This window comes from Condylostylus longicornis, unplaced genomic scaffold (assembly GCF_029603195.1).
Source record: "Condylostylus longicornis isolate FDR11 unplaced genomic scaffold, ASM2960319v2 ptg000046l, whole genome shotgun sequence".
NCBI classification, from domain to species: Eukaryota; Metazoa; Arthropoda; class Insecta; order Diptera; family Dolichopodidae; genus Condylostylus; species Condylostylus longicornis.
The window spans coordinates 1,577,996-1,604,329 of record NW_026578015.1 but is presented as its reverse complement, the minus strand read 5'-3'; the positions used below and the strand labels follow the sequence as shown (position 1 = coordinate 1,604,329).

General features: G+C 25.7%; 1 protein-coding gene across 1 annotated transcript in view; it reads right to left on the bottom strand.

Annotated features, from left to right (window-relative positions):
- Nucleotides 1–14,294: 14,294 nt before the first annotated feature.
- The window catches only part of LOC129610656 (uncharacterized), a 68,018-nt gene continuing 55,978 nt past the window's right edge, over nt 14,295–26,334 (bottom strand). The window contains exon 2 of the mRNA XM_055523291.1: nt 14,295–14,732. Within this exon, the coding sequence (XP_055379266.1) occupies nt 14,729–14,732 (4 nt within the window). The 3' untranslated portion in view covers nt 14,295–14,728. The remainder of the gene's footprint in view (nt 14,733–26,334) is intronic.

Genomic DNA, 26,334 nt, shown 5'->3' with positions numbered 1-26,334 from the left:
AATAGTACATAATAATACTTTCCTTATATGTACTTATTTTTATATATTTATCAAAGTCATGGTAACCATTGTGGTTACATTCAACTGTTATTCTTATTTTTATATTTATAAAATTTCTTCTATCCGTTTTAATATACGAAAAATAAACAAATACAATTCACTTTCCTTTATTAACAACATCATCATTGTAATGATGATAATCATCATCAATACTATCATTATACAATCATTCACAATATCATATAATATAATGCCATTATTATAAACTATTACCGGGTCGGATCTACACATATTATGTATGTATATAAGTACCTATATAAGTAAAACTTGACATTTTTCCATGAAAAAAAAAATTAAAAGGAAAAATTTTTCCGTTTTCAATAATATGGAAGATTTGTATATTTTGTTTACTATAGAGCTTTTGAATGAGCTCTGACTGAACATTACAGTAAATAAAAAGGCATAAGAATCAAAATAAAAAAACAAAAACAACACTGTAAACAGAAAATGGAAATTTAAGAAGACAAAACTTTCACTTCTTTGATGATGACGACAACGGCAACGACGACGACTATGATTACGACGGCAATGACAACAACGACGCTTACTATATACAACAATATGAGGGAAAATTTATAAATCTTTTAAATTATCATTTGCTGCTTTTATTCTTTTAAATATTTTACAGGAAACGACAGAGGATTGAGGACAGTAGTGGTGGTAGGGAAAAAATTGCATATAAATAAGAAAAGAAAAAAAAAAATCAAAAAGGAAAAGTAAATAAGATAAATTAGGTATTCATTGTTAAACATGTGTGAGAAATTTTTCATTATTTATACACGTTGTAGGAAATATTTTTTTTTAAATTGTATAAAGAAAACATTCATATGGTTATCCTTTCGTTTGTAATGTTATTGAAACGCAAAATAGTTCAATTTTTCATTCATAATTTAAAAGAGCATTAAGTTGTTAAAACGCAATAAAAAAATTGTGCTCCCCCTTGGATTTAAACCAATTTGCCAACGCTTAATTTAAGCCTTTCCCCATAAATAAGAGTTTTTCGAAACTTGAAACCCTTTCTAGCCGTTTTGAAAATAAGCATTCATAAACACTTGTAGATACCATTCAAAAGCATCTTTTGTATTCGTCACCTAATGCTGCCGTATCTTGTTATAACAGAGGCATGGAATTTTTTCTCCGAATACGAAGCATAGAGTTCACATGTAGTCCTTCGTACTGAGATCTATATTGGAAGTTCTTAAAATAATAATCCTCAGATATATATAGCCAAAATGTGACGAAAAAAGAAGTTAACATGTCGTCCAATGCTAACATGAATTCTTCTTCTTTTTTACAAATTGCAAATTCTAATAATAATCGGGCACAATATTTTTATTTCAATTCATTCAACTCTCATTTCTGAGTTTTGTTTTTTTTTCAATCAGCAAAATTTCCAAATTAAGCAACATGTTTTTTTCTATTAAAAAAAATTAATAAATTAGTAAGGAAAAAAAAATAAATTTCGGCCCATATAAGAAAGTAAACATCAAGTACGAGAAATAGTCAGTTAAATAAATTTTGGTTAATTTTTTTTTTCATTCAAAGAGTAATTACTGTAATTTAACAGATAAATTATTTTTACGGCTTAGAATATTCCGTTGGCGACATCATAAACAAATAGAGATTTATCAAGTGAGTAATATAAGAAGATAGTTAAAGAGAGTTGATTTTTTGCTATCGTAAAGTTAAGAAAAAATAGGAGAATGGAAGCTGGAGAACAATGTGGTAAATGTCAACTGCACCGTCTTACTGGTTGCCACTCTAGCTTTCATTTTTAATAAATCTTATTCTTCGGAAGTTTTTTTGATTCATTTGAAGAGCAGCTTTCATTATACCAATACAAAAAAGGAGTCAAAAGATGAGGTAAAAAACAATGGATAATTTGTCCGCCATTCGTAAAATTTTCGAATTGATGTTATATGACTCCGTATACTACCATTGTATGCAATTTATTGTAAAGAGTCAGTACTAGCTTGGTTGTGGCAACTTTAATTTTTATTAATATTCCCAAAACAATTTTATATATTGCATTAAATCATACTTAGTTGGATCGTTCATCTGTAAGAAATTTTATTTGTACTAATGTTACCTGCAAAAATATTGGCGGTAAATAACAGACAAAATTGCTTAACCATTTGCAGATAGGCAATAATTCAGGCGACATTACCCGAATGTGTCAACTCCAAGATTTCAATGATATCCTATAGGTATAAACAAAATTTAAAATTCTTACATAGCCTATACACCAATATAGCTTTAACATATTTAACAACTTGTACATACCATCTCGACATTTTTTATTACTTTCGATTTTCACGAATTTTCATACAACCAAATTACATACATTATGCCACACAAAAATAATTTAGATTTTTTTTTTTTAAATTACAATTGGTTACCCATAAAATATTGGTTGATGTTTTTATTTTATTGTGTGTTTTTCAACTTTATGTCGTGCCAGTATAAATACAGTAATGAGCATGTCAATAATTCAATAAAATTTTATAGCTTTTAATATTTTCATTTTCAATTTATCATTTTATTGTTTTTGTTGTTTTTGTATGCAAATCGTAATTTTTCTCTTCGTTTTATTTACGAAAAAAAAAAATTAATGGCAATATTGTTACAATCTTGTATCTACTTTTCTTACAGATCGCCTTGCATCTAATAAGAGGAAGTATTGTTGTAACACCGATTTTTAGATATCAAGTTTATGAGTTGTTGTAGAAGTACGAAATTATTCTCGATTTTCCTAAGAGATTTGACGAAATAATACATTTTCAGGGCATACGTTGCCCGATCTTTCGTTTTCAGTTAGTCTTATTGAAACAACTAGCAGATTTTATATATTTTCAGGTATTTTGTCAGATAAATAATGAGCTCACAAATTTTTTATAGAAATGAGATGGCAACAATTAGACCTTTACTAGAAGCCATTATTAGGCTTTTAGTAAAGGTCTAATTGTAATCTACGAAATTATTCATTTGCTTTACAAAATTTTATATTTCCCCCTGTCTGACCGAATTTTGACTTCTGCCAAAACGAATTGAGAAATTTTCTTAGAAAAATCAGAATATAAAATTGAACTTCTGCTAGTGGCAAAGTTTTTGTTTTACTCATATCTAATAAAATTTTTCGTTTTACAGTGGAATCAACAGAATTTCTTGAAACTCAATATTTGTGTTTCGTGTACATATTAAAATAACTAATAATTAATTCTGTTATGTGCTGGTCACATCAATTTTTTTTCACATTTAACTTGTGCATATGTGTTTATTAACACTTTATATAACCTTCAAATTAACACTTTATTACATTATGACATTTTAATATACTTAGAATAACGATTATTGTATGACCTTCTCTTTTTTTTGTAAAATCATCGTCAATTAACTATGTATATTGATCATATACCACCTGCCACAAATAGATATAATAAGGTAAAAAAATTAAGGGAATAGAAGAAACAAAAAGCAAACTGATCTGATAATGTTTACATTAAAAATGAAATTTATTTTTGATTTTCACTTTTTCCTTCAATTACCTACTTTATGAAGATTTAAAAAATGGGCACAGCAAAATAGTTGGTCATATTTTTTGCATTATCATCAATATTGATCTTATATTCTTAAATTTTTACTTTTCAATTTTAATTCAAACAGAATAGAGAGATCAGAAAAAATCGCAATCAAAAATTTGAGAAAATTAAAACCATAAAGCTCAGAGCTACTACTCTATTAACTCTATTACTCAGAGAAACTCGAACTTGAAATAAAACGCTTAATTATTGAAAAAGAAACAGAGAAAAAAAACTATTTCTTTAAACCAGTTTTTTTTTTTTTTGAGCAAAAAATAACCCATAAAACATAAAGCGGAAAAAAAATAAAAATGGAATTTAAATGTATGACTAAGCAAGGATTAAAAATGCCACTATTAAAAACAACACTAAATTGGAGGCACACTTTAAAGCTCTACTTTTCGGTCAATTAAAAATAATTATTAAATGTGTTAAGTAATAAGACAAAGTTGAATGAATGTTCCATTAAAAACAAATATAAGAATTTACAAAATTTATATTAAGTACGTAATATTAAAATAAAACTGGATTTTTAAAAATAAATTTAACAAAAATGTTAGCAAAACTAGCAAAAAAAATTGCGGAATTTTGATTTTTTGCTTTTCTTTTTTAATAAATACTCGTTATTTTTTGCATATACATATTTGAATTATGAATTTAAAATTTTTGACTATAAACTTGATTTAAAATTATTTAACAATTGTAGGGTGGTTAAAAAATTTCAGAAGAAATTCTTGAACTTCTTATATTCTTCAGAATATAAAAACAAGTTAAAATAAGCAATACACAATACATATGATTGGAGGTTAGGTAACTGAGTAGTACTGTAGGAAAGAATTTCCTTCTTAAATCGATTCGAAATATTAACTAAAACTAAAAAATATAAGCATAATTTGATTTTTTTTTTTTTTTTCTCAAACTCCAGTTGAGGAGCATAGGACTTTAAACTCCTCCTCTTTTAATTCTTTTTCATAAAAATTAAACCTCACCATCCTCTCTCTATTTTGGGCGATAGATTTAATTTGCGCTCAAATTTTGCCTGCAGCTGTTGTTACTTTTTGATATTAAAGTCTACACTGGGGATTCCATTCTAATGTTTGCTTAGCTATGGACTGATCTTGCTTCCTAAGTATGTGACTCATCATTCTATATTTTTTTTTTTGTTTAATTTTCTCCTGCTTGCATAGGCCGCTGTTTCTAATTCTGTTGGGCCAGAATATTCGGCATTCGGCTCTGTTCGTTATTTGTGATACTGCCCCTTTATTTTGGTTATTTTAAATAATCGGTTACACGCAGTTGCATTAGAAAATTTTCCTCTGATTTTTAATTCAATGCCTTGAACTTAAACTTAAAATTTTCAAAATTTTTAAACCATCCCAAGTTCCATTTAAATTATAAAATTTGAGTAATAAAATCAAGTTTGATTATTAAAATTATATTTACTGTAATGCTGTTGTGTTTCTATTTTCCTTTTATTTTTGCTCATGATTACGCACATATAAATGACAGCCACACAATAAACATTTATATGTACATTATATGTATAATATATTTTATTATATTTTTTAAATACCGGTAAATTAAGTAATTAATGTGAAATTAAAAACAGTTAATTAACTTTTTTTAATTGTTCATTTCACACTTTAATTTAAAAAAAATTTTTTTTGTTTCAATTCTTAATTTTAAATTATAAAATTTCTTTATTTAATTACATAAGTATAATGACAAGATGGAACACAATTATATGAATAATGAGAAGTTATAAATTTTTAATTTTTGGACAGTAAGCTGTTTGACTATTATACACACTCATATACACCTAGAAAAGAGCATTATAATTTTGTTGCTCACAACTCAACATTAAATAGAGAAAGAAGCAACGCATATGCACTGTCGCAACACAAAAATTCAATTAGATTTTAAATGTGAAATACAATAAATTTTATTGTTTTTTCCATTCCATACTAAAAAATTGCAATTAAAATTTTAGATTTTTGCCTTCATGGATCAGTGGAGCATTAAGACAAAATATGCCTACTTTTTTCCTTTAAAAATTTACAATTGTTAGAATTTTTATTAATGATTGTAATTACAAAAAAAAAATCAAGTATAATTGTAATAAATTTAAGTATGTAATTATTGTAGGAGATTGTATTGCGTATACTTATTTCGTATATATACATTATATTCAATTTAAATTCAATAAAAATACCTAAAAATACAATTAAAATTGCAAACAAAATAAAATTTCATATACATAATTAATTCGTATATATCCGGTAATATAAGAAATTATAAATTCAAGCAATAATAATAATTACTAAATGAATTTAATTACAAATTGATATTAAAAATAAAAAACTTGATTCTGTTGCTGAAAATTTTCAATATTTCAAAATGCATTGAACACAATTATATGAACAAATTATGTAAGTACTTATATTTATATACAGAATGAATTTCTTTAATAAATGAATACTGAAATATAATTTATTGAGGAGGAAACACAAAAATTGCAAATTTTTAATTTATATTTTTAATTGAAATAATAAAAGAATTTTTTTCTTATTTACTTTTCTATAGGAATGTGTTTTTGAGCCACTTTTAGGATTATTTTGGCCAGAATATCCTTACTTGTTACAATTTATTCAATGTAGGATGGTTGATATGACGTGTTATAAGTATCTTCAAAAATAATTTTGCTACGACTTAATATCATATATTGGCGGAATATGTGAGTTCCTAATGATCACGAAAAACACTTAGAATGGCTCTATCTCATCTAGTTTACCCAGAAAACGCATTCAAAATTTTCAAATGGATTTTTTCAAATATTTCCAAAGATACTTTTGCTACAACTTAAAATGATATATTGGCAGAATTTGTGAGTTCCTTGTGATCACGCAAAACTTTTAGAATCGCTCTATCTCATCTAGTTTACCCAGAAAACGCATTTAAAATTTTCAAATATCTTCAAAAATATTTTTGCTACAGCTTAAAATCATAATATTGGCAGAATCTGTGAGTTCCTTGTGTCATGACACTATTCAACATACATGTATGTAAGTAGAGTGGCATGACATTATTCAAATTCAAGAAAATGTCATAACATAAAACTATAAATAAAATAAAGTTAAAAAATGAAAATTAAATATTAAAACAACCAATCGCTCATATTTCCTCTTTATTTCAATAATTGAAAAAAAAAAATTCAAATTTCTAGTTCATAAAAAGAATTGCCACTTACATAATTCCTTTCTTTTTTAATTCTCACATATACCTACATAAATATACACCATATAAAAAATTCAACAAATCAATTTACAATTTAATTGAACTTTAATAATAAATAAATTACTATTTATGATCGCATAAAGAACTTTACCTATAATAAATCCTAAACAAATTTGTATTACTCACAAATTAATAAAATTTATTGATGAAAAAACTTAATTGAGAACAAGAGAACAAGCAAAACAAAAAAAAAAAAAAGAGTGTGTATTTGATCATATTTTTTTTTTTCTCAATTTACTCTTACAGTCTTACCGCCCTACATATTTATTTCTTATTCGTTTTTCGCCACTCTACTCGTTTCCAATGCTTGAAACACAAAGATTATACAAACATTATACGTATATGCGTAGGTATAAACATAAATTTTATCGATAGCAATAATTCTCATAAAATGTCATCGCAATTAAATAAGCAATAAATCAATAAATTTTTTCTTAATTGATAAAAAAAAATTTTTTCTCATTTTTCCTTCTCATCATATCGTAATAATAACAGTAATGAAAAATGGCAATGGAAAATTGAGAAAAAAATACAAGCAAAACAAACAAACTTATTAATAATTTACATATACAAACATACTCACAAAGGGTATAAACAAATATATATATGTACATACACAGTACAAAATTACTTTACGCGTTCAGATACCGAAATAACACGATTTCTTATATAAAACAACAAAATATATGTATACGGTACACACTTCGTTAAAAATAATTGGGTTGAGTATGAGTGTTAAAGCATAAGATGTTGATTTCTTAATAAATTAAGACTTAATAATTACAAATCTATAAAAAAAAGAAAAAGTAAAAGTAAAATAAAAAAAAAAAAGTTGAAAAGTTTTTCCTTATATTATTAATTTTCCCTATATACATATATTCTTTCATTATTTTCACAAATTTTCCTTGGTTTTCCACTTAAAATAATAACGTTAAAATGAAAAACAACAACAAAAATACCTTGAAAGAATAAACCAAATGAGAAAAAAACCATAACCAATTTATAAAAAAAAAAATTATACACAATATAGAATACATAAACATTTATATATATACATATTCATATCCATATATAATACGGTACATACTCGTACTTTTCCATATATAGTGTATATATGCATATATGGAAGAAGAAGTTTTTATTATAAGTGGGTCAATAGCTTTTAAAATGTGTTGTTATTGTTGTTGATTTTTAAATATTATATATACAAGGAGAAGGACAACAATTACTTACATATATTTTACGGTATTATTGGTATAATTGTATATATATATATATAAAGAAGAGAAAATATGGGAGAAAAACCATAATGATATTAATTGAAAAGAGAAATTTTACTTTCTCGATTATTTATTTTATAATATACATAAATAAAGAATACAAAAAGGAAGAGAGAGAGAGAGAGGGAAAGAGGGAATAAAATAACAACACAAACTGTAATAAAATGCTACAAAAATTGCATTATCACATTGCAACAATACTCTATATTACTCATAAATTTATTGATAAGAGCATTATTATATTTTGTCATAAATCACATACGTCATGTACATGTCATCTCAACCATATAATACTGTTGTAAGTACGCTACATACGCATTAAACAGTTGCTAACGTAATAGTAAAATCAGTTGGTTTGTATACAAAAATTTTTCAACTTATAAGAGAACAATAGAGGTGAAATGAATGAATTGTAGTAGAGCAATAAATATGGTGATAAAATGGTAAAGAATATCATTCAATTTGTTTGGGATGGCAGTAAATTTTGAAAATGACATAATATATGTACGTATGCATGTGTTTTGAGCAAATGCTAATATTCATTTAAATTGCAGCAAATGTAATTTTTTTAATTTGTAAATGATAATTTTTTTTTTCATATTTCAAAATTTTGTAATTAAAATTTTCTACACTATGTGCATAATATAAGTATGTATATATGCATGTAGATATTGAGCGAAGTTATCAACCAGCCGAGAATGTTACGTTATTAAGTAATTTTTTTTGTCTTCTTCTTCTTAATGCAGAAAAGTTATACGTTAAAAGCATTCTTAAAGTCAATCAAACTAAAGTAAAAAAAAAAAAATTAAAGAGAAATAGTTTTTTCTACATACATGGAGAAAAAAGATGAGAGAAAAAAAAATTTTAAAAGTAAAAGCGACGCATGAAAACTTAAAATGGAAACTTTTAAATTTTATGCAACACTTATTCCAACTTTATATGAATAAAGTATGTATATATATACACGTATGTATGCAGGTATGTGTGAAATGAATTCATATACACTTTTGTGGTAAAACTAATTTTTAAAAAAAAAACTTCAAGGTTTTCCATTGATATTATTAAGAAGGTTATAAATGAGATTAAAATTAATGCAAGTTCTTTTATAGTTTTATAAATTCGCTATTAATTTTATTAATGTAGAAATATATGTACGTATTCTCGTATACGTATATTTATACAGGGGAATCGTATACATATGAAACTTTCTTATTATATTGCAAATTTGTATGTACAAAAAAATACTATGTATGTATATGTATGTACACTATACTGATATATTTATATATATCATATGAATATATATATATAATTATATATATTATATATATTATATATATCACTTATTATACATAATATATTTGCTAGTTATATAATAGAAGTTATAGGCTGCTTAAAGGTTCGAAGTTAATACAAACAATTTATTCGCATTCAATCGGACACTCATGTAAATTATAGGTATTTATAAGTATGTTTTAAAATTTCACGCTTAGTAAGTAAATAACGCACAGAAAGTCACATATTTCTCACAACGTCAGTTATGCAACAAGTAAGAGTAACTTTTCTATGAAGTTAGACACTTTAATTGGAAATAAAAACTAAATGAACTTTCATGCAAATCACATAATATGTAGAGAGAGATAGTCTGCTCTTATAGGCACATAAAGAAAGGGAGAGAGAATTTACCTTAAATTTAATTGAAAATTTCAAAATTTTGAAAACGTTAAACGCTTTTCTCTATAGAATACTGCTATACTTATACTGCTAGTTCTAGATTACTACCAACCAATAACAATATTTTCGGATTCAATTTCTTAAAATGTATGTAATTATGTGCCGTTATAGGAAGTTCTTGCGAAATTTCTCTAATCCGACTATTTTATTTTCGTCAACATTGTATTTTCGTCAAAACCGGGAAATCAATTTGAAATATTATTGATATACGCTACAAATATGTACATTAAAATGCAACAGGATCTATTACTTTGGCCACCTGCATACACGTTAAGCTCTTGCAATTATTAACAATTAATGTCACTCACCCTTCCAGAGGGGGACACAACAAAATCAGAGTTCTGAATTTTGTAGTGTCTACATTATTTAATAAATAATTTTCATAAAAATTTTTCATTAAACAATTATATTGTATATTAAAAATATTTTTTTTTCTAATTATATACGATAATAATGAAAACACTAAAAAAATAACATGACTGAAGTTGATTTAAAATGAAAAATTTTTTACTTCATTATTATATTTTACATTTATGTACATTATGTAAATCATATTATGTACACGTACATCTACACATATTATAGGAGTATAATAATATAATTTATGTAGAAATCTTTTTGGCATTCATGTAACATAATACGATAACCTATAAATTTTATGTTTATATATATACATATACACACATGTTATAAATTCTTAAGTAGCACGGAAAATATCCTTTGATACCATCATGGAGTTAAAATTTTTTTATTGTTGTTGTTGTTACCGTTAGCAGATTTTCATCGTTGTCTTTTTAGTTTTTAAATCAAAATTTTTAAAATTTTTCATGCATGTATATATACACATGTGTATACATATATACGAGTACGGTTAGTGCAAACATAAATCTTCTAGATTTCTTTCTCAGGCACTTGGAATATTTTATACATTTTTTACATGCAATATATAAACCATTTTTTATCGGAATATTCGGAATAAACCGTTTTACTATAAGAATTCAGAGGGTAGAAGCCAGAGGGAGAGTTGTATAATAGAAGAGAAGGAGTCAGAGAGAGAGAGAGACAGAGAGTTCAACTTTATAAAATGAAAGTTTAATTTTTTTTTTTTTTTTTGCAAATTTTTATTTCTTGAAATTTTAAAGTTGTTGAAATTCTTATACACTCTCTGATTTAAAAACAGAAAAAAAAAAACAGGAGAGAAAAAAAGTATAATAAAGAGAAAAAGAGAAAAAGGAACTCTTGTTTTTTATCGTTTTTTAATTCCATCCTACATTTTTTTTTGGTTTTTTTTTTTTTTAGTAAAAACGACCTACACACAGAAAAACTGCTATTTAAGGATTCCAAAATATATGCAAGTAAAAAACAAAAAAAAGGAAAAAACCAAATAAAATTGACAAAATAAAAAAAAAATTAGGAAAAATTCAACGAAATGAAAAGGAGAAGGAGGAGGAGGAAGAGGAGGAGGAGGAGGAGGAGGGGGGAGGAGGAGGGGGGAAAAAACAAACACTCGACGCTACAAATGAAAATTTTCTCATTCTAAATCTTTTAGAATAAAAACAAATTAACAAACAAAGGAAAAAGCAAAAGAGGAGGAAATTGAGTTGTTTTTTTTTCGTCCTTAGTCCTTATGCCTTGCATACAATTCTCGTGAATATTTTATAACGCTTTCAATTTTTAAATAATTTTCTTTTTTAAACTAAAATTCCCTTTAGTGTTAAGAAAAAAAAAACAAAAACTTATTAAAATATTTAAAGAAGATAAAAATTTTGTGCCGCGTTCCCATGTTGTAGAAGGTTGGTCGAAATTAGGAATTTTACATTACAGTTTGCTACCGAAAGAAAGTGAATGGAGAAGATGTTAAAATATATAAAAATTCAGATTAATTTTTTAGAATGAATTCTATATTTTTCTAAAATTAGAATGAATTCAAATATTTTTTTCAAAATTTTAAAATTGACATATTGAAAAATTTCAATTCATCTTTTGCCCAGTTTTGCAAATTTCCACCGAATTGTTCTTAATTGGCCAAAGTTTAACAAAATACGATATTATATTACTGCAATTTCTGATTTTACATTTAAATATTTACTTATATCGTATTTATACCATATGGGCAATACACTCTGGTGTAAGCTTATGTTACTATTATGGTACTAATCGATTTGAAATTAGATCTCCTGGAAACGATATTTTTGAATTGAAAGCTATAAACAATTTCAAAAAGCCAATTATTTTTGGAATCAATTTATACTCGTATAATATACACTGGAAAAACATTTTCTACAATTAATATTGAAAAAGTGTGGCAACAATAAATGTCTTAGTTACAAAAATAGTTTAGAAAAATAAATTTCGCCAAATACAGTATGTTTTTGTATGAATTTTTTACTAAGTGAAATTCCCAAGAAAAATGAGTTATTAATAACGAAATTAGTATTATTTCAAATTCTTTTTTTGCAGTGTAATTAAAAACCAAAATCTATTTCATTTGATAACTTCAGACAGCTACAAAATATAATATTCTGCATTTCAATTCGAATTAACACAACCAAGATCCTAAGAGTTTTTCAATCAAACCACATGGAAACAACATGGCATTCATTTCTCTTAAAATATAAAAAATTTTTATTCAATATTTTCTTAATACTCATTTTTATTGTAAACTCTTACATTCTTACTTAGTTTCTTTACACTCTTCTTTTTTTATTGCATATTAAATGATTTTGAAGAATAAAAGAAAATTCTTGAAATAATTTTTAAAGGTAGAGCATATGCAATAAAAAAAAATAATTGCATATGCATACAAATACATAATTAACGTTATATTTTTTTTTCCATTTCTGCAAATGAAATCCTTAACAGTTTCAATAACTAAAATTAAAATTGTATACGATATGAATACGTATAGCTCCTATAGCTCCTATACATGCTATATGCATGTAATAAAACGGCTAAAAATATAGGAATAAAAAGCAGAGCACAGAGGAGGAAAATTTTTTCAAATTTATACAAAATGGCAATATAATTGAGATGGGGGCTGGCATGCATATATAACAGAAAAGTGAGAAATATCAAATATTACAGAGGAAACATTTTTACACCCATCATACACTCATGCCTGTAAATTATGCCCAATCACCTTGTAAATTTTATGAATTCGAGGTTAGATTTCCTTTTTTTTTTTTAAATTATTATTTATCGATTTCAATTTTAAAATTCAATTGCTTTCAATTAAAAAAGAATTATTAAATTGCATAAATGGCAATATCTGACTATCTCTCACTATTTCTCTGACTATAGCTGTATTGTAGAGTATATGTGTATAATAGGAGTATTACATTTATTATATTTTTTAATATTTAATCAATATGATGGCGTTATTGATTTAAGTGTAATTTGCAATTACGATTTTATCGCGAAGTCTATTTGAAAATATAAAAACAACCGGTTCCTATGCTTATTCACTGCACGCACTTTAAATAAGAGTTGAATTTCTTGAAAATTAATATTAAAGAAAATAGAAGTGATTTTTCATTTATTGTTATTAATTACTGCATATTAAAAAGTTTTTATGACTTAGATGTGGTGTTGTAGATTGATTGAAGGATAAAATTACTGCCTAATAAATAAATCACAATAATGCTACATTGAGGAGACCTAAATTTACCGCTTAAATAAATGAATTTCCGGAAAATTAATCAACGGCGGTTAATTTACCAATATTGGTCAATTCACTACAAATGTTCATTTGCAAAATTTACAAACATCTTTACTTTCTAGGTCTAGCCTTCTAAGGTGACCTCTGAGTCTACCATGCGCCGTCAAGATACCCGTGAGAGTTCTTGCCAGATTTTTGCCGAACCCCGTGCTTTTTATAAAGCGTCTCTGGTCTTAATTCCCCAACAGCTACTTGGCTTGTCGAAGCCCCGTAAGGCTTCTCCAGCGCTTCAAATGCCGTCTCTCTTTAAAAAAAAGTTAATATCTTAAAAAATTGTTCGAATTATTCAATTGTTCGAATGGAATTTAAAACTTTGTTACAGAATGTGTAAACCGAAGAATAAAATGTTAAGATCAAGTAAAATTACTCTCCTTCAACGATGGTTATTCAACGTTTTCAATTGTTAAAGAAAATCACAATGCAATTACTCATGAAAATCTAATTTCTCTTTTACGTAAAACAGTTTTTCAAAACAGATGTTCCAGCAATTTTCGAAATGAACTCCAGTAATTGTAATTGTAGAAAAATTAAAAATAAAAATATTTACATTTTCCTACATCTGAGTATCTACTTATATGCATATTAATTCCAAACTCTGATCTCACTCTATACCTTCAGTTAAGTAAAAGTATTTAAAATTTTATTATTTTAACAAAAGTCTTACAAGCTTTGCTTTCTTTAATCTTTTTACCCATATATTTAAGAGTATGACCCAAATTTTTTTTTTTGCATTTCTTTCACTCTTTCAATTTAAAATTTCCTAAAATAAATACCTTTTCTCTTTTAATGTTGCACTCTAAAAGATACAAGAAATTACTTTTTAAGGCACAACACTCATATTACATACGCTATACAAATAAAAGTAAGTAAATAAGATTTTAGTTAGCAAAATAAAAGAAAAAACTTTTTTTTTAAATCCTTTCATATTTTCCATTTTGATGAATTGAAAGCCCCAACTTCAGTACTAAAAGAGAAAGAAAAAACTGGCAACCTGAATGATGCAGGTGTTTTTAGTCATTTCTATTGTTCCATATCACTTTTTATACATAGCCATATTTGTACACTTACCTGAAAAAAAAAATTAATTTAGTTTTAGTAATAATTCTATTCAATTACAAAAAATAAAGAAAAGTAGAAGATAAAAGCAAAAAATGAATAGTTAGTCTAAATCTAAAAATTTTCCTATACTTTTTAAGTATAACAAAAACCTCTCAACACGAAAATATTACAACTGATGAAAAACAAATTTACTGATTTCTTTGCTTTCCATTTTGTATGAAAATAAAAGTTTTCTGTTTTGTTTTGTTTTTGCTTCATTTAGTTGAATAGGTAGACAAAATAATAAGGGAAAACAAAAGAAATTGTAAAGCAAAAAAAACTGCAAGAGCCTCAAAGCAGTGCCCGGCAATTTTTTTCAATTCAGATACTTAAAACTAAAGTCTACTATGGAAAATAATACTTAGCTCCTGACGTCAAGTTAATTATTCATCATGAAATGAAAAATTCCCGGTTTTAAACACAGATGTCGTCAATGGCAGTGACAAAATTTTTATAATTAAATTCGTATGGAATTACAAATTTTATTTAATTTTTATTCTGGATGGCTAACTAAACAGAACAGTATTAAGGAAGTTTCCATGTTTTCCCGAAAGATTGTACAAAATTGAAATTAACTTATATGGATAAAAGGCACTCGTTCGCGTTCTATCGATAATGCATACAAATAAATTAATTAGAATATTTACTTTTGATCTTGATCAAGTCCTCGTTCATTCAAATTGTAACTTTTGTATTTCTGTTCCGATTATATTTATATAGTTAGATATCGGCACTTTCCTTAGATAGACAACGCGATTTGGTTCATACCAATTCCACATGATTACAATTAGAAAGTTCTAGATGCTATTGTAATGCGATGTACTTAATTAAAGGGGATGTTGTGTCTCGTTTTTAAAAATTCAAACGATCTTGTTTTCGTGCCGAAGAAAAAAGTTTTCCAATTTCGCAGTTCGAAAAATCGACTAATGACTTAAATGTGTATTAATTCATCAAAGATTTTTCTTCACCTCCTACAAAATGCCGAGCTTAGGCACAGTAAATGCTCCATGGTTCCCCTTTCAAATGTCGCGTTGCAATTCTTGCACAGATCTTTATGTATCTGTGAGTAATATGCAAGCCTATTCTAAATTCGTGGTTAATCGTAATACAACCCGCATTTAACATACAATAATCACTAAGCACGCATTTTAACGAATCACTCATAGGATAATTAACGTAGAATTGTGAATTAAATTAATTTTTTTGGAATTCTAACAATAAATAAGGAAGTTTTGTTTGAATTCCCATCACTTACTTACTTCTTATTTAACATTTTTTTACATGACTGCATTTAGAGTTGACATGACCAAATTCCTCTTTTCTCTTTTTATGAAATATTTCATTTCATTTCATTTTTCTTTGATTGTTATTATCGTTTTTATTTTTCTTTTAAGTGAAAGAAATTAATGCCCGTAAGATAATTTAAAATAATGCAGTATGCCAGCACCTAAAAGAAAAAAAGGTGAAAAATTCGCGGGAAAAAAAAGAAAAGGAAAAAAGAAATGAAATAAAAAAAAAATAAAAAAAAAGGTCTGAACTGCAACACAACTGATCTTTTGTTACTTTTATTTGAAAGAAAAACTTTTCTTTTTATATTTTATTTTCCTTATATGTAAAAACATTTGTTTCTTGGAACAAAAGACTTAAAGCTTGAATGATAATTAAATGCTATATGTATATAAAATAATAATAAAATGATGGAATTAAATTATTAAAAGTAATTTAATTAAGTAAAAAAAAAAAAATAAAAATTTTTCTTTTGACAGAGAATTAATAAATTTGTTAGAAGTTTTTTTCTTAAAATATTTAAGTAAAAAATGGAACCGAAATCTTTATACATGCATGATTGATTTGGGTTTAATTGAATGCTGAAATGCTGCATAAACTCACAGGTATATAATCCGACCGGCCTATAATAAATTTTACTCGTAGGCTAATACCCTAACCTAACAACAACACGTTTTTAACTGCTGAAGTGTTTAAACATTTTTATTCAAAAATTTAAACATATTCGTAGTTTGTACTAACAAAAGAAAATTGTGCCGAGAATGCTCTTTCAGACAGGGCCTCCAGCAGAAGATAATGTAGACGCTCCACTACTCCAAACCTATGCTCTATGTATGATGAAATCAGATCAGAGTCATATATTATGAACTACTCCGAAATTAACCGAAAATTACACAAGCGATCATAACCGACGACACAAGAGCGCAGTACGACGAAAAATTTTATCATGAACATCTTTATCATGACAATGCACGACCCCATATTGCAAGTATTGCCAAAAAACCATAGCTGAGGAGCCTCAAATGGAAAATTCTGCCAGCCGTATTCAGCAGATATGCTCTCTTTAATTATCATTCGTTCCGGACAATAAACATGGCCTGGCTGAACAACGATTTTCTTCCTATGGCGACTCCAAAAAATATGGGCCGACGACTGAAGAGTCTCCAAAGATCAAAACTTTTTCCAACGTAGAATCTGCATGATTTGAAAAGATAGCATAAAATAGTGTGACGGTCGTATAAACTATATTCGCAAATTTTCGATAGATTTTATAGCCAGATCCCTTAGTCCAACATCATTTATTAACCTTTACTATAGTAGGGCAAGTGAGTGCTACAAATTATGTACTTTTTCACTAAATTTAAATTGTTTGAGAAAAATTTAAAAATGTAATTGAGAATAATTTTAAGTGCTCTCTCTTTTAGAAACGCAAAAGTTTTGTTCAAATAGCGTATGATTTTCGCTTTAAATTATAAATCGAAAGAAAGAGTCTTTAAAAATGTTCAAAACATTTCCTTAAATTCTAAACATTTTCCTTTCCCTATTTCAAACTATAAAACAACTAGAATTCACACAAACACGTACATAATGTATAAATTTTCAATTATACAATCACAAAATATCTACTATAAAAATTTTTATTATTTAACATAAGCATTGTTATTATATTGCAGATAAACTAAAACATGTTCGCCCTTGGCTATACTCAAAGAATTTATAGTTAGTCGTTGAAAAAAATTCCAAAAAAAAAATATAAAAAAACAAAGGACCTTAGTCGCATAGTTATTTTTTTTTAAAAAAACATCCTTTGTTTTTTTTTTTTTTTCATTTTCTAACAATTCTTAATAAAAAATGCACCTTTAAATTAGCGCCTACAAAAGCGTTTCATTTCTATTATTTTTTTCCTATTTTCTTTTTTTTTTATTTTCTTCTTAATTTGATATCCTTTTAGTGTGCGTGTGTACCACAAGAATCGTTCATTTCATTTCAAGAGAAATGAAATTTGTTAAGAAAAGAGAAAATAATTGTTTCATTTTCACATGGTTGATACTTGAAAAAAATTATTTTTTTTTTCCTACTTTCCTATAAAATTTGTCAAAGTAGAAACTGTTTTAATATTGTGGTTTGTCATAATGTATACATGTACAATAGAAAAATTTTAAAAGGATACCAAAATACAACAAAGAATAAAATTAATGGAACAAAATATTTTCAACATTTTTTATTTGTTTTGTATTTTTAACCGCGTTCAAACATCCATTCATACTTATGCTTGTTATCATACAAAATGTTTGTAATACTGAATATGTTTGGATGAAAATTTAATACGAATGAAAGCTCAAAGACACCCAATAATTCATCATTATTATTAAAAAATGAAATAATGTTTAATAATTAAAAAAACCCAATTTCAGGCGAGCAAACATGTTTAAGTATTATACAATATAAAAGCAATCAAACGCCTTCAAACCAACTGTTGAAAAATATACAAAATAAACCAAACATTAATTTTAGACTAAAATTTTCTACATTTGAGCAAATTGAAAAATAAAAAGTGCCATTTTGTGAATATGAATTCAATAAAGAAAAAATTTATGTTTTTTAAATCAAACATTGTAAAACATTTGACGCAGTGTTTGTATTCAAACCTAAAACGGAAAATCAAATTTATTCATTATAAAAATCTAATCTAACAGTTTTAAATCAAAGAGAATCAATGAAAACAAAAACAAGAGGTTTTCTTTAAAATCATAAACCCGAAAAAAAATTCTTTTGTATGATTTCAAGAAAACAAAATAATTTTCATGCGAACACACATTAATCGCAATTTAAAGTGAAAATAAAAAAAATGCACACCATTGTTTAAGAAATAATAAAATTTTGTGAATTAGGACGGGAATCAAACTGCTTACACTACTGATACTAAAACTGAAAGTTTTATACCTTCAAAATTGTATGATGCATTTAGAATTATACAAAATGTTCACGTCCGGTTTCAAAATTGTATGATGCATTCAGAATTATACAAAATGTTCGCGTCCGGTTTCAAAATTATATGATGCGTTTGGAATAATACAAAATGTTCGCTCACTGTTTATTCTCATACCATTTTTATAACTTTAAATGCTTACTGTTATTTTTTCGCTTAATAGTACTCTTATATTTTTTTAAATATTTTTAAATTGGTGAAAATATAAAATAAACATAAAAGAAAAACGAAAAACATAAAAAAAGAAATAGGACAATGATATTAAAAAAAAACTTTCGAAAAAGATAAATTGAAAAAAAAGAAAAGTAAAAAAGGATAAAAAGAATTGCCATTCATAATTTCCTTCAGGCTAAACTTTTTATTCCTTCTGCTTCTCTTTCTTTTTTTTCCGGCTAAAAATTTATGCCTACGGAATTTTATTAATAAAGAACGACATTAAACGGGTATGCTATACAAAGTACTGGACTATATTTTATTGCTATACAAGAGAGATTTTTTTTAGAAAATTTTAACAAAATAATAAAAATTGTTTATGGCGCTATTTTTTCTCTTCTACATCATCATAAAAATTCTATTAGAAATTCTCAATTTCCACTTTATATTTGAACAATTGCAAAAGAAAAAAATTGTTTTTATTGCATATCACATGACCTTCCACCCAAACACAATAGATTTTCTCTATTATGTACATGACACCGTTATGAAAAATTCAATTGATTCTCTCCTATTCTCTCTCATATTAATGAAAAACAAATTTGAAATCTATAAAATATGCACACTATATTGCAGTGTCAATAGTATTTATAAATAGAGAGAAATTTTTAATACAACTCGTATTGATTGAATTTTGTATGAAAGAGAAAAGAATTAAAAATCAGGTTAATAAAATGAGACTATTGTTTATTAATTAAATACTCAAACTATATCTACATATTTGTACATGCATTCAGTTCAATGGTGATGTTTTAGCATTAAAATATTGTTTGCTTTTAAATGTTTAATATTAAAATTTTGAATTTAATTGGATTTACGAAATAGAAAGTTGTCATCATATATGATTCTGAAGAAATGAGACCTTTTTTGTATGTAAAATAATTTATGACTTAAAACTTTACATTAAATGAATACTTATACAAACCCTACTTTGTTTTTTGTAGAAAACTCATTGTAACAGGGTCATCGAAAGGGTGCAATCCTGGACATTTATTTTAAGGTATTTCAAACTGAAACACATGCAATAGAAATTCGCCTGAGAGTGAATTTAGAAAAGGCGTATAAATATCGCATCATCTATGTTCTATCAGATAGCAGAACGACGTTCTCGGCTCTCCAATCGACTCAGCTGGTATATATCAGTGTGCTAGTCTGGGGAAACTGGCTTCAAAAAACAGAGTTACCCTCATGTGAATGTCGCGAATAGTTGGCACAGGGGCAAGGAGATTGCTGATGAGTTAGCGTAGAGGGAATCTGAGATTCCTTTCGTTCTGCCCTCCCCTCATATGTGGACACTCCTATTAATGTCTGGCATCAGAAGCAGATTTAACGTTCTACTGGAGGAGGGAATCAAATCTTTGGTGCGGGTGCTGCTGCTGCGCAATTTCATCATGCGAAATTGTTCATTTTATCTTGCTGTTAGGAATGGATCGAAATAGTGTTCATGCTGTTATTGGCTTCTTTAACAAGCATTGTCATCGGACTTCCTTTTGTGTAGATTCTGCCAAGATAGTGAGGAGACATCCATACATATTTTGTGCGAATTTGATTGAAGAAAGCACAAGTATTTTTGCTGGATATTTACTTAAAGCTATGAGTCAATAAGTGAGAATTTATGAGGAAAAAAAAAATAATTTTTATAAATCTGGCAATATCAACAATAAATTATTGAAATTCTATTTAAATGCATGTATGTATGTGTAAGTATGTGTAGTTAAATTAAGTATGAAAAAAGAATGTAGAAAAAAAAAATATACTTAAATGTTTTCTTTTCTTCTTCTTGTTTTTTTTTTTATTTCGTTTTTGTAAACTACTTGAAGCAATAATTTGGTTCTTTTGTAATTTTTTTTTTATTTTTTACATGAAAGGACTTTTTCATGCTATTTTGTTACAACTACCATTGACTTTCTGCTTTTTAATTCTTAAATACACCTGTGTATGTTTTTCAAGTAGATTGTACAGAATATAAGTAGATTTTTTATTTGCATGACCTTGGATTTCTTTTTATTCCTTTCCTTTCCTTTTTTTGTATTGTATGACACAAAAGTTCATTTGTTAAATATACTTAATATGTACGTATACGTATACGTACAAGATATATATAGATATATATAATACATCTAGTATAGGACAATCGACATGATACAAAAATATAAAATTTAATATAATGTACGTACGTAATTATATAATATATAACAGTTTAATATACGTGTGTAGTTGTTATAAATTATATTTTAGTATTTTATTCTATTTAAAAAATTACGTAAATATATGCATGCCATTACGAAATGAACGTCATCGGCATGTTCATCTAAAAGTAATTTGAGAGAAAATAAAACAAACGAAAATGTTATATAGACTGTTATATATATAGTTACTAGAATTAGACTGAGTAATTTATAAAATAAAATTGTATTAGAGAAAAACTAAAAATTATATTATAGGAAGAGAAAGAAAGAGAGTAAGAAAAGTCAAAATAAAACGAAGAGCTACCTTCTTTATAACGATGCAAGTAAAATGTTATACATACATAGTTACTGTCAAAACACTTAAGGTAAGTGTCCCTATTACTGACATATTTCGCAACAAATTCAACTTTGGCGTGAGATATTTTATATGTGAGACACAATAAATGATCGTATTTCCGATTTTTTGAATAATTTGGATAATTGGGAATAATGTTTTTTATAAAATTATTTAATCAAAATATTTTTTAATTCATAATTTTTCGATTAAAGACGAAGAGAAAAAATGTTCCTAATATTGACATAACCGCAAATGTTTGTGTCTATTACTGACAGTTTGTGTTCCTAATACTGACAATGTAATTTTATATGCTGTAATCCATATTCTATATATGAATAATGGTTTAAAATGGTTAAAATGATAATATTCAATAAAAATGGAATAATAATTTGGATTTCTACGGATATTTCATTTTATTTAAAAAAAAAATTAAAAATTTATCATATTATAATTCAAACAAAAATAAAAAAAATATTTTTTATTGAATTAAAGGTAAAAATATGTGAAATTCAGCTGATTTGAATTTATTATTACTGTAGAATGTACTTTTGCTAGTAGTCTTAATATGCAACAATGAATAAATAAAAATTTTTAAAAGATATTTATGAAAATCTAATTCGAAATTATATAATTTTTTATAAAGTATTATAAGTAATATTTGCTACAGATGTATTCTTATAAATAATACCTAAAATATGATGTACCGATCACACGAAATTATAAGAAATCATATCAATATATTCTAAAGCTGCTAATAAGCCTATTCTAAAGCTGCTTTTTGCTTTAACAAAGACTATTTATGTATTAAGTACGTAACGAGAGCAACCCATTCTTAATTTTTGGAACAACATTTCGGGTTATTAAAAAGGACTCCTTTTCTTATTTAAAAAGAACCATTTCCGTTGTGATATTTGTTATGACGTTAACGTTTACAGTAATTTCAAAGCATTTTTTTAGAAAGCGAATTGTACTGTTTTATTGACAGTATTGTATACAATATTGACACACAATTTGTTAGACGAATATCACTATTAAAAAGGTAAAAAGGTCGCAGTCAGATATAAGTTTTCACAAATGTAATCGATTTTCATTCGACAGAAATAGTTTAAACAATTTTAAAGTATAAAGAAATTATTTTTATTAATTAAAATGAATATCAAAATTAAAACTTTATACTGACATAATTTTGTACATAATATTGACCCTCTTTAGATCGTATTACCGACACCCGTTTTTAAAGCTAAAATACTCCGAACCTGTAGTAAATTCTTAGTGTCAGAATTCGGACATTAGAAAGAAAATTCAAATTCGATTTTAATTAAATAAATACGAAAATAAAAATTTAAATATTCTAAAAATGACGACATTTGTAAAAATACGGATTTTTGACGTATTACTGACACATATGTCAGTAATAGAAGCAGGGTCGAATTTTAGATGTTCCTAATACTGATAGGAATTATTTTTTAAAATTCTTATTTATTTAACGTTTTTACTCCGAATAACTTATAAAAGAAGATAAAGAATAATCAAAATATTTAATTTAATATAAATACATATATTTTTAACCGTCAAATAAGTCAAAAAACAATAAAAACAAAATCGGAAAAATTAAGCAAAAAGTATAAGAAATTCTCCAATGCAACCCACTTTTGCTATGTCTATGGAAACAAAACTGATTTATGTTCAATATTTTGGAGTTATTTCAAAACTAAATAAAAGGAAGTATTGCGATAATTTGAATTAATCTAGAAATAAAAAAATATATATATGTTGTATAGAGAAAATCTCTTAATAATTATAAAAAACCTCATGTATGTCAGTATTACCGCCACTGTCAGTATTAGCTACACTTACCTTATGTTATTTTTTATTCAAATATGATTTTATTAAATAAAGTACTTTCATGATTTTATACATTATATACAATAACTTTCAGAATAATGACAATAAACAATTTTTATACAATTATTTTATTATTATTATACACGTGTATATAATATAACCTTGTACTCTTTCATGACTTGTGGTGATGGAGAGTTTGTTATTTTACCTTTTCCTTAATAATATTATACTCAAATTACATTAAGTACTTATATCCTATATTTCCACCTACTTATTCTACTCAAACATTTTTTTGCAACTAACATGACAGTATTTCGAAATATTGTTTATAATTATAGCGTATATAAGTAGTTACATGCATACTTAGCTGTATAATTCAGTATTTAAAAAAAAAGTATGAAACTTCTCCAATTATGCATGTCGTAATACCGTTTTTAAGGTACTAGTTAATTCTCTATGTACTTATATATATATTTTTTTTTTCATTTATTTACCTATAAAAATTAGTATCGGCATTATTTTTTTGTTGAATCCTTATAGAAGAAACTATAATAAAATAACGAATCGTGCAAAAAAAATTCTTATATAAGTATATATATACAGTCAAACCCCTTTAAATACGAGCCTCCATAAACTGACATCCTCCTTAACACGAACTGTTTAGTTGCGTTCTTCATCACAAACTCACTTTTTTTGTATTTTTTACAACTTAACACGGAATGGCAATTGTCTGTATAACAGAAAATTAGTAAGTAAAAATTTTTTTTCATCCGAAAATTGCCGCAATAAAATGTAACAGAATAGGTACTACTGTTAAACTCCAAAAATATTTTTCGAAATGCAATAACATGAAATTATGTTAAATCATTTTTATTTTTATACATACATATATACATATATACGCATACATTTTGAGTTAGTATGTAAACCGAATAAGGTCAAATCCAACGAATTGCATTTCTATTACAGAAGCCGGCCCTGTATTTATTCATTTCCTTTTTCTGCCTACTTACGTTTAAGAATATAAAAGCTACAATATTGTGTGTACTGTTTGACTTATACGTAACGTATAACATTTAAGCAAGTTATTCTATTTTTATGACACTATAATTAACATTCACAAAATGTAAGTGTGTGCATTCCAACCAAAAACAAAAAAATATTATTATGCAAATGATGCCATATAAATAAAATCATATAATTAAAGAAATTCTATATGCTTAGATCTAATTTTAAGAAGTAATAAATCACTCGTATTTGATAAATCTAAATTACATTCATAATACTTATATGTATGTATAAATAAATAGGATTTACTTGAAACAAAATTCGATATACCATTGCAGAATTTCCTATATTTTGTATAACAATATATAAATTTTAATATGCAAGAACTCAAAACTTTTATATTCTCTTATATACAAAAACAATATTGTGACTAAACTGTTGTGTACATTACCTATGTAATAATAATGTAAAATATGAAAAAAAATTCTGAGAACAGAATTTATAGAAAACCTGCTTTTAAGGTCATTCTATCCTTGTTGGAAAAATTGATTTCACTTTTATACATATACCAAACTTGTATACGTATATTAAAGTTTATTTATGTGTAATCATATTTTTATTTTTCATTGAATTCTAAAAATAGTTCTTAGATAGTCCTATTTTACTTTCAATATCAATATTCCAAAAATGTGTGTACATACAATTATTATGTAAGTGATTTTATGAATTTTTTGAATGCAAATGAAAGATAACTAGATAACATGCTATTAACCCACTTGTACCAATGTTACCATATTTATTATAAAATTTTTTCTATATTTACACTTTCTGGTAAATAAATGTATGAGCTCTTTTCTAATACTTTAATGGTTTTACAATTAAAATTACAACAGTCGAACAAAGCAAGATGAGAACAAATGGACTGGAATTTAACAAACATTTTAACTGAATAACAATTAAATATTATTATATAAATTAATCTTAATTATAATTAATAAACTAAATGACAATGACAATAGTGTGCTAAATGTCAATAAATTTTGATTTTAGTTTTCTTTAGAAAGTCTAAATTCAAAATTGTAGTATAAAACTATAATTCAGCTTATGGATTTTAATTGCTGAATTGCGCTGAATTGATTTTAAATTTTTTTCAAAACTTCAAATTTACACAATAAAGAACGAAGAACTTTTTTTTATAATTCTGTCAAAAATATATAACAGTATCACAAAATAGTACACATTTAATTTTATAACAGTATAATATAAAAAAAAAATATAATAATTTGCACATTTCTAAAAATAGATGACATAAAAAAAAAATTATTCTCTTTTGTTTTCCGATCTTAAATCACGTTTCAGAAGAAAAAAAATTAATCAATTTTATAGTTGTTCCCATAACATTTTTTTAACTGTAAGTAATTTGTGCTCTTTTTTCTTTTTGTTATACATATATAAAAATCTAATAAGATTTTTAAGGTAGGCATGTCACCGCATAATAAACTACTTACTATTATAAGTACAATATAAAATATTAATCAATTTTTTTGATTAATGTATACATATTTAAAAACTATAAAAAAAAAGAGAAAATAACAATTTCCAAAAACAAAAAAAAATTGTTATACGTGCATAATTCAATTATTGATTAACAGTATACTGATATAGACTTACAAATGCCTACTTATCTGTTAAGTGATTAACAAG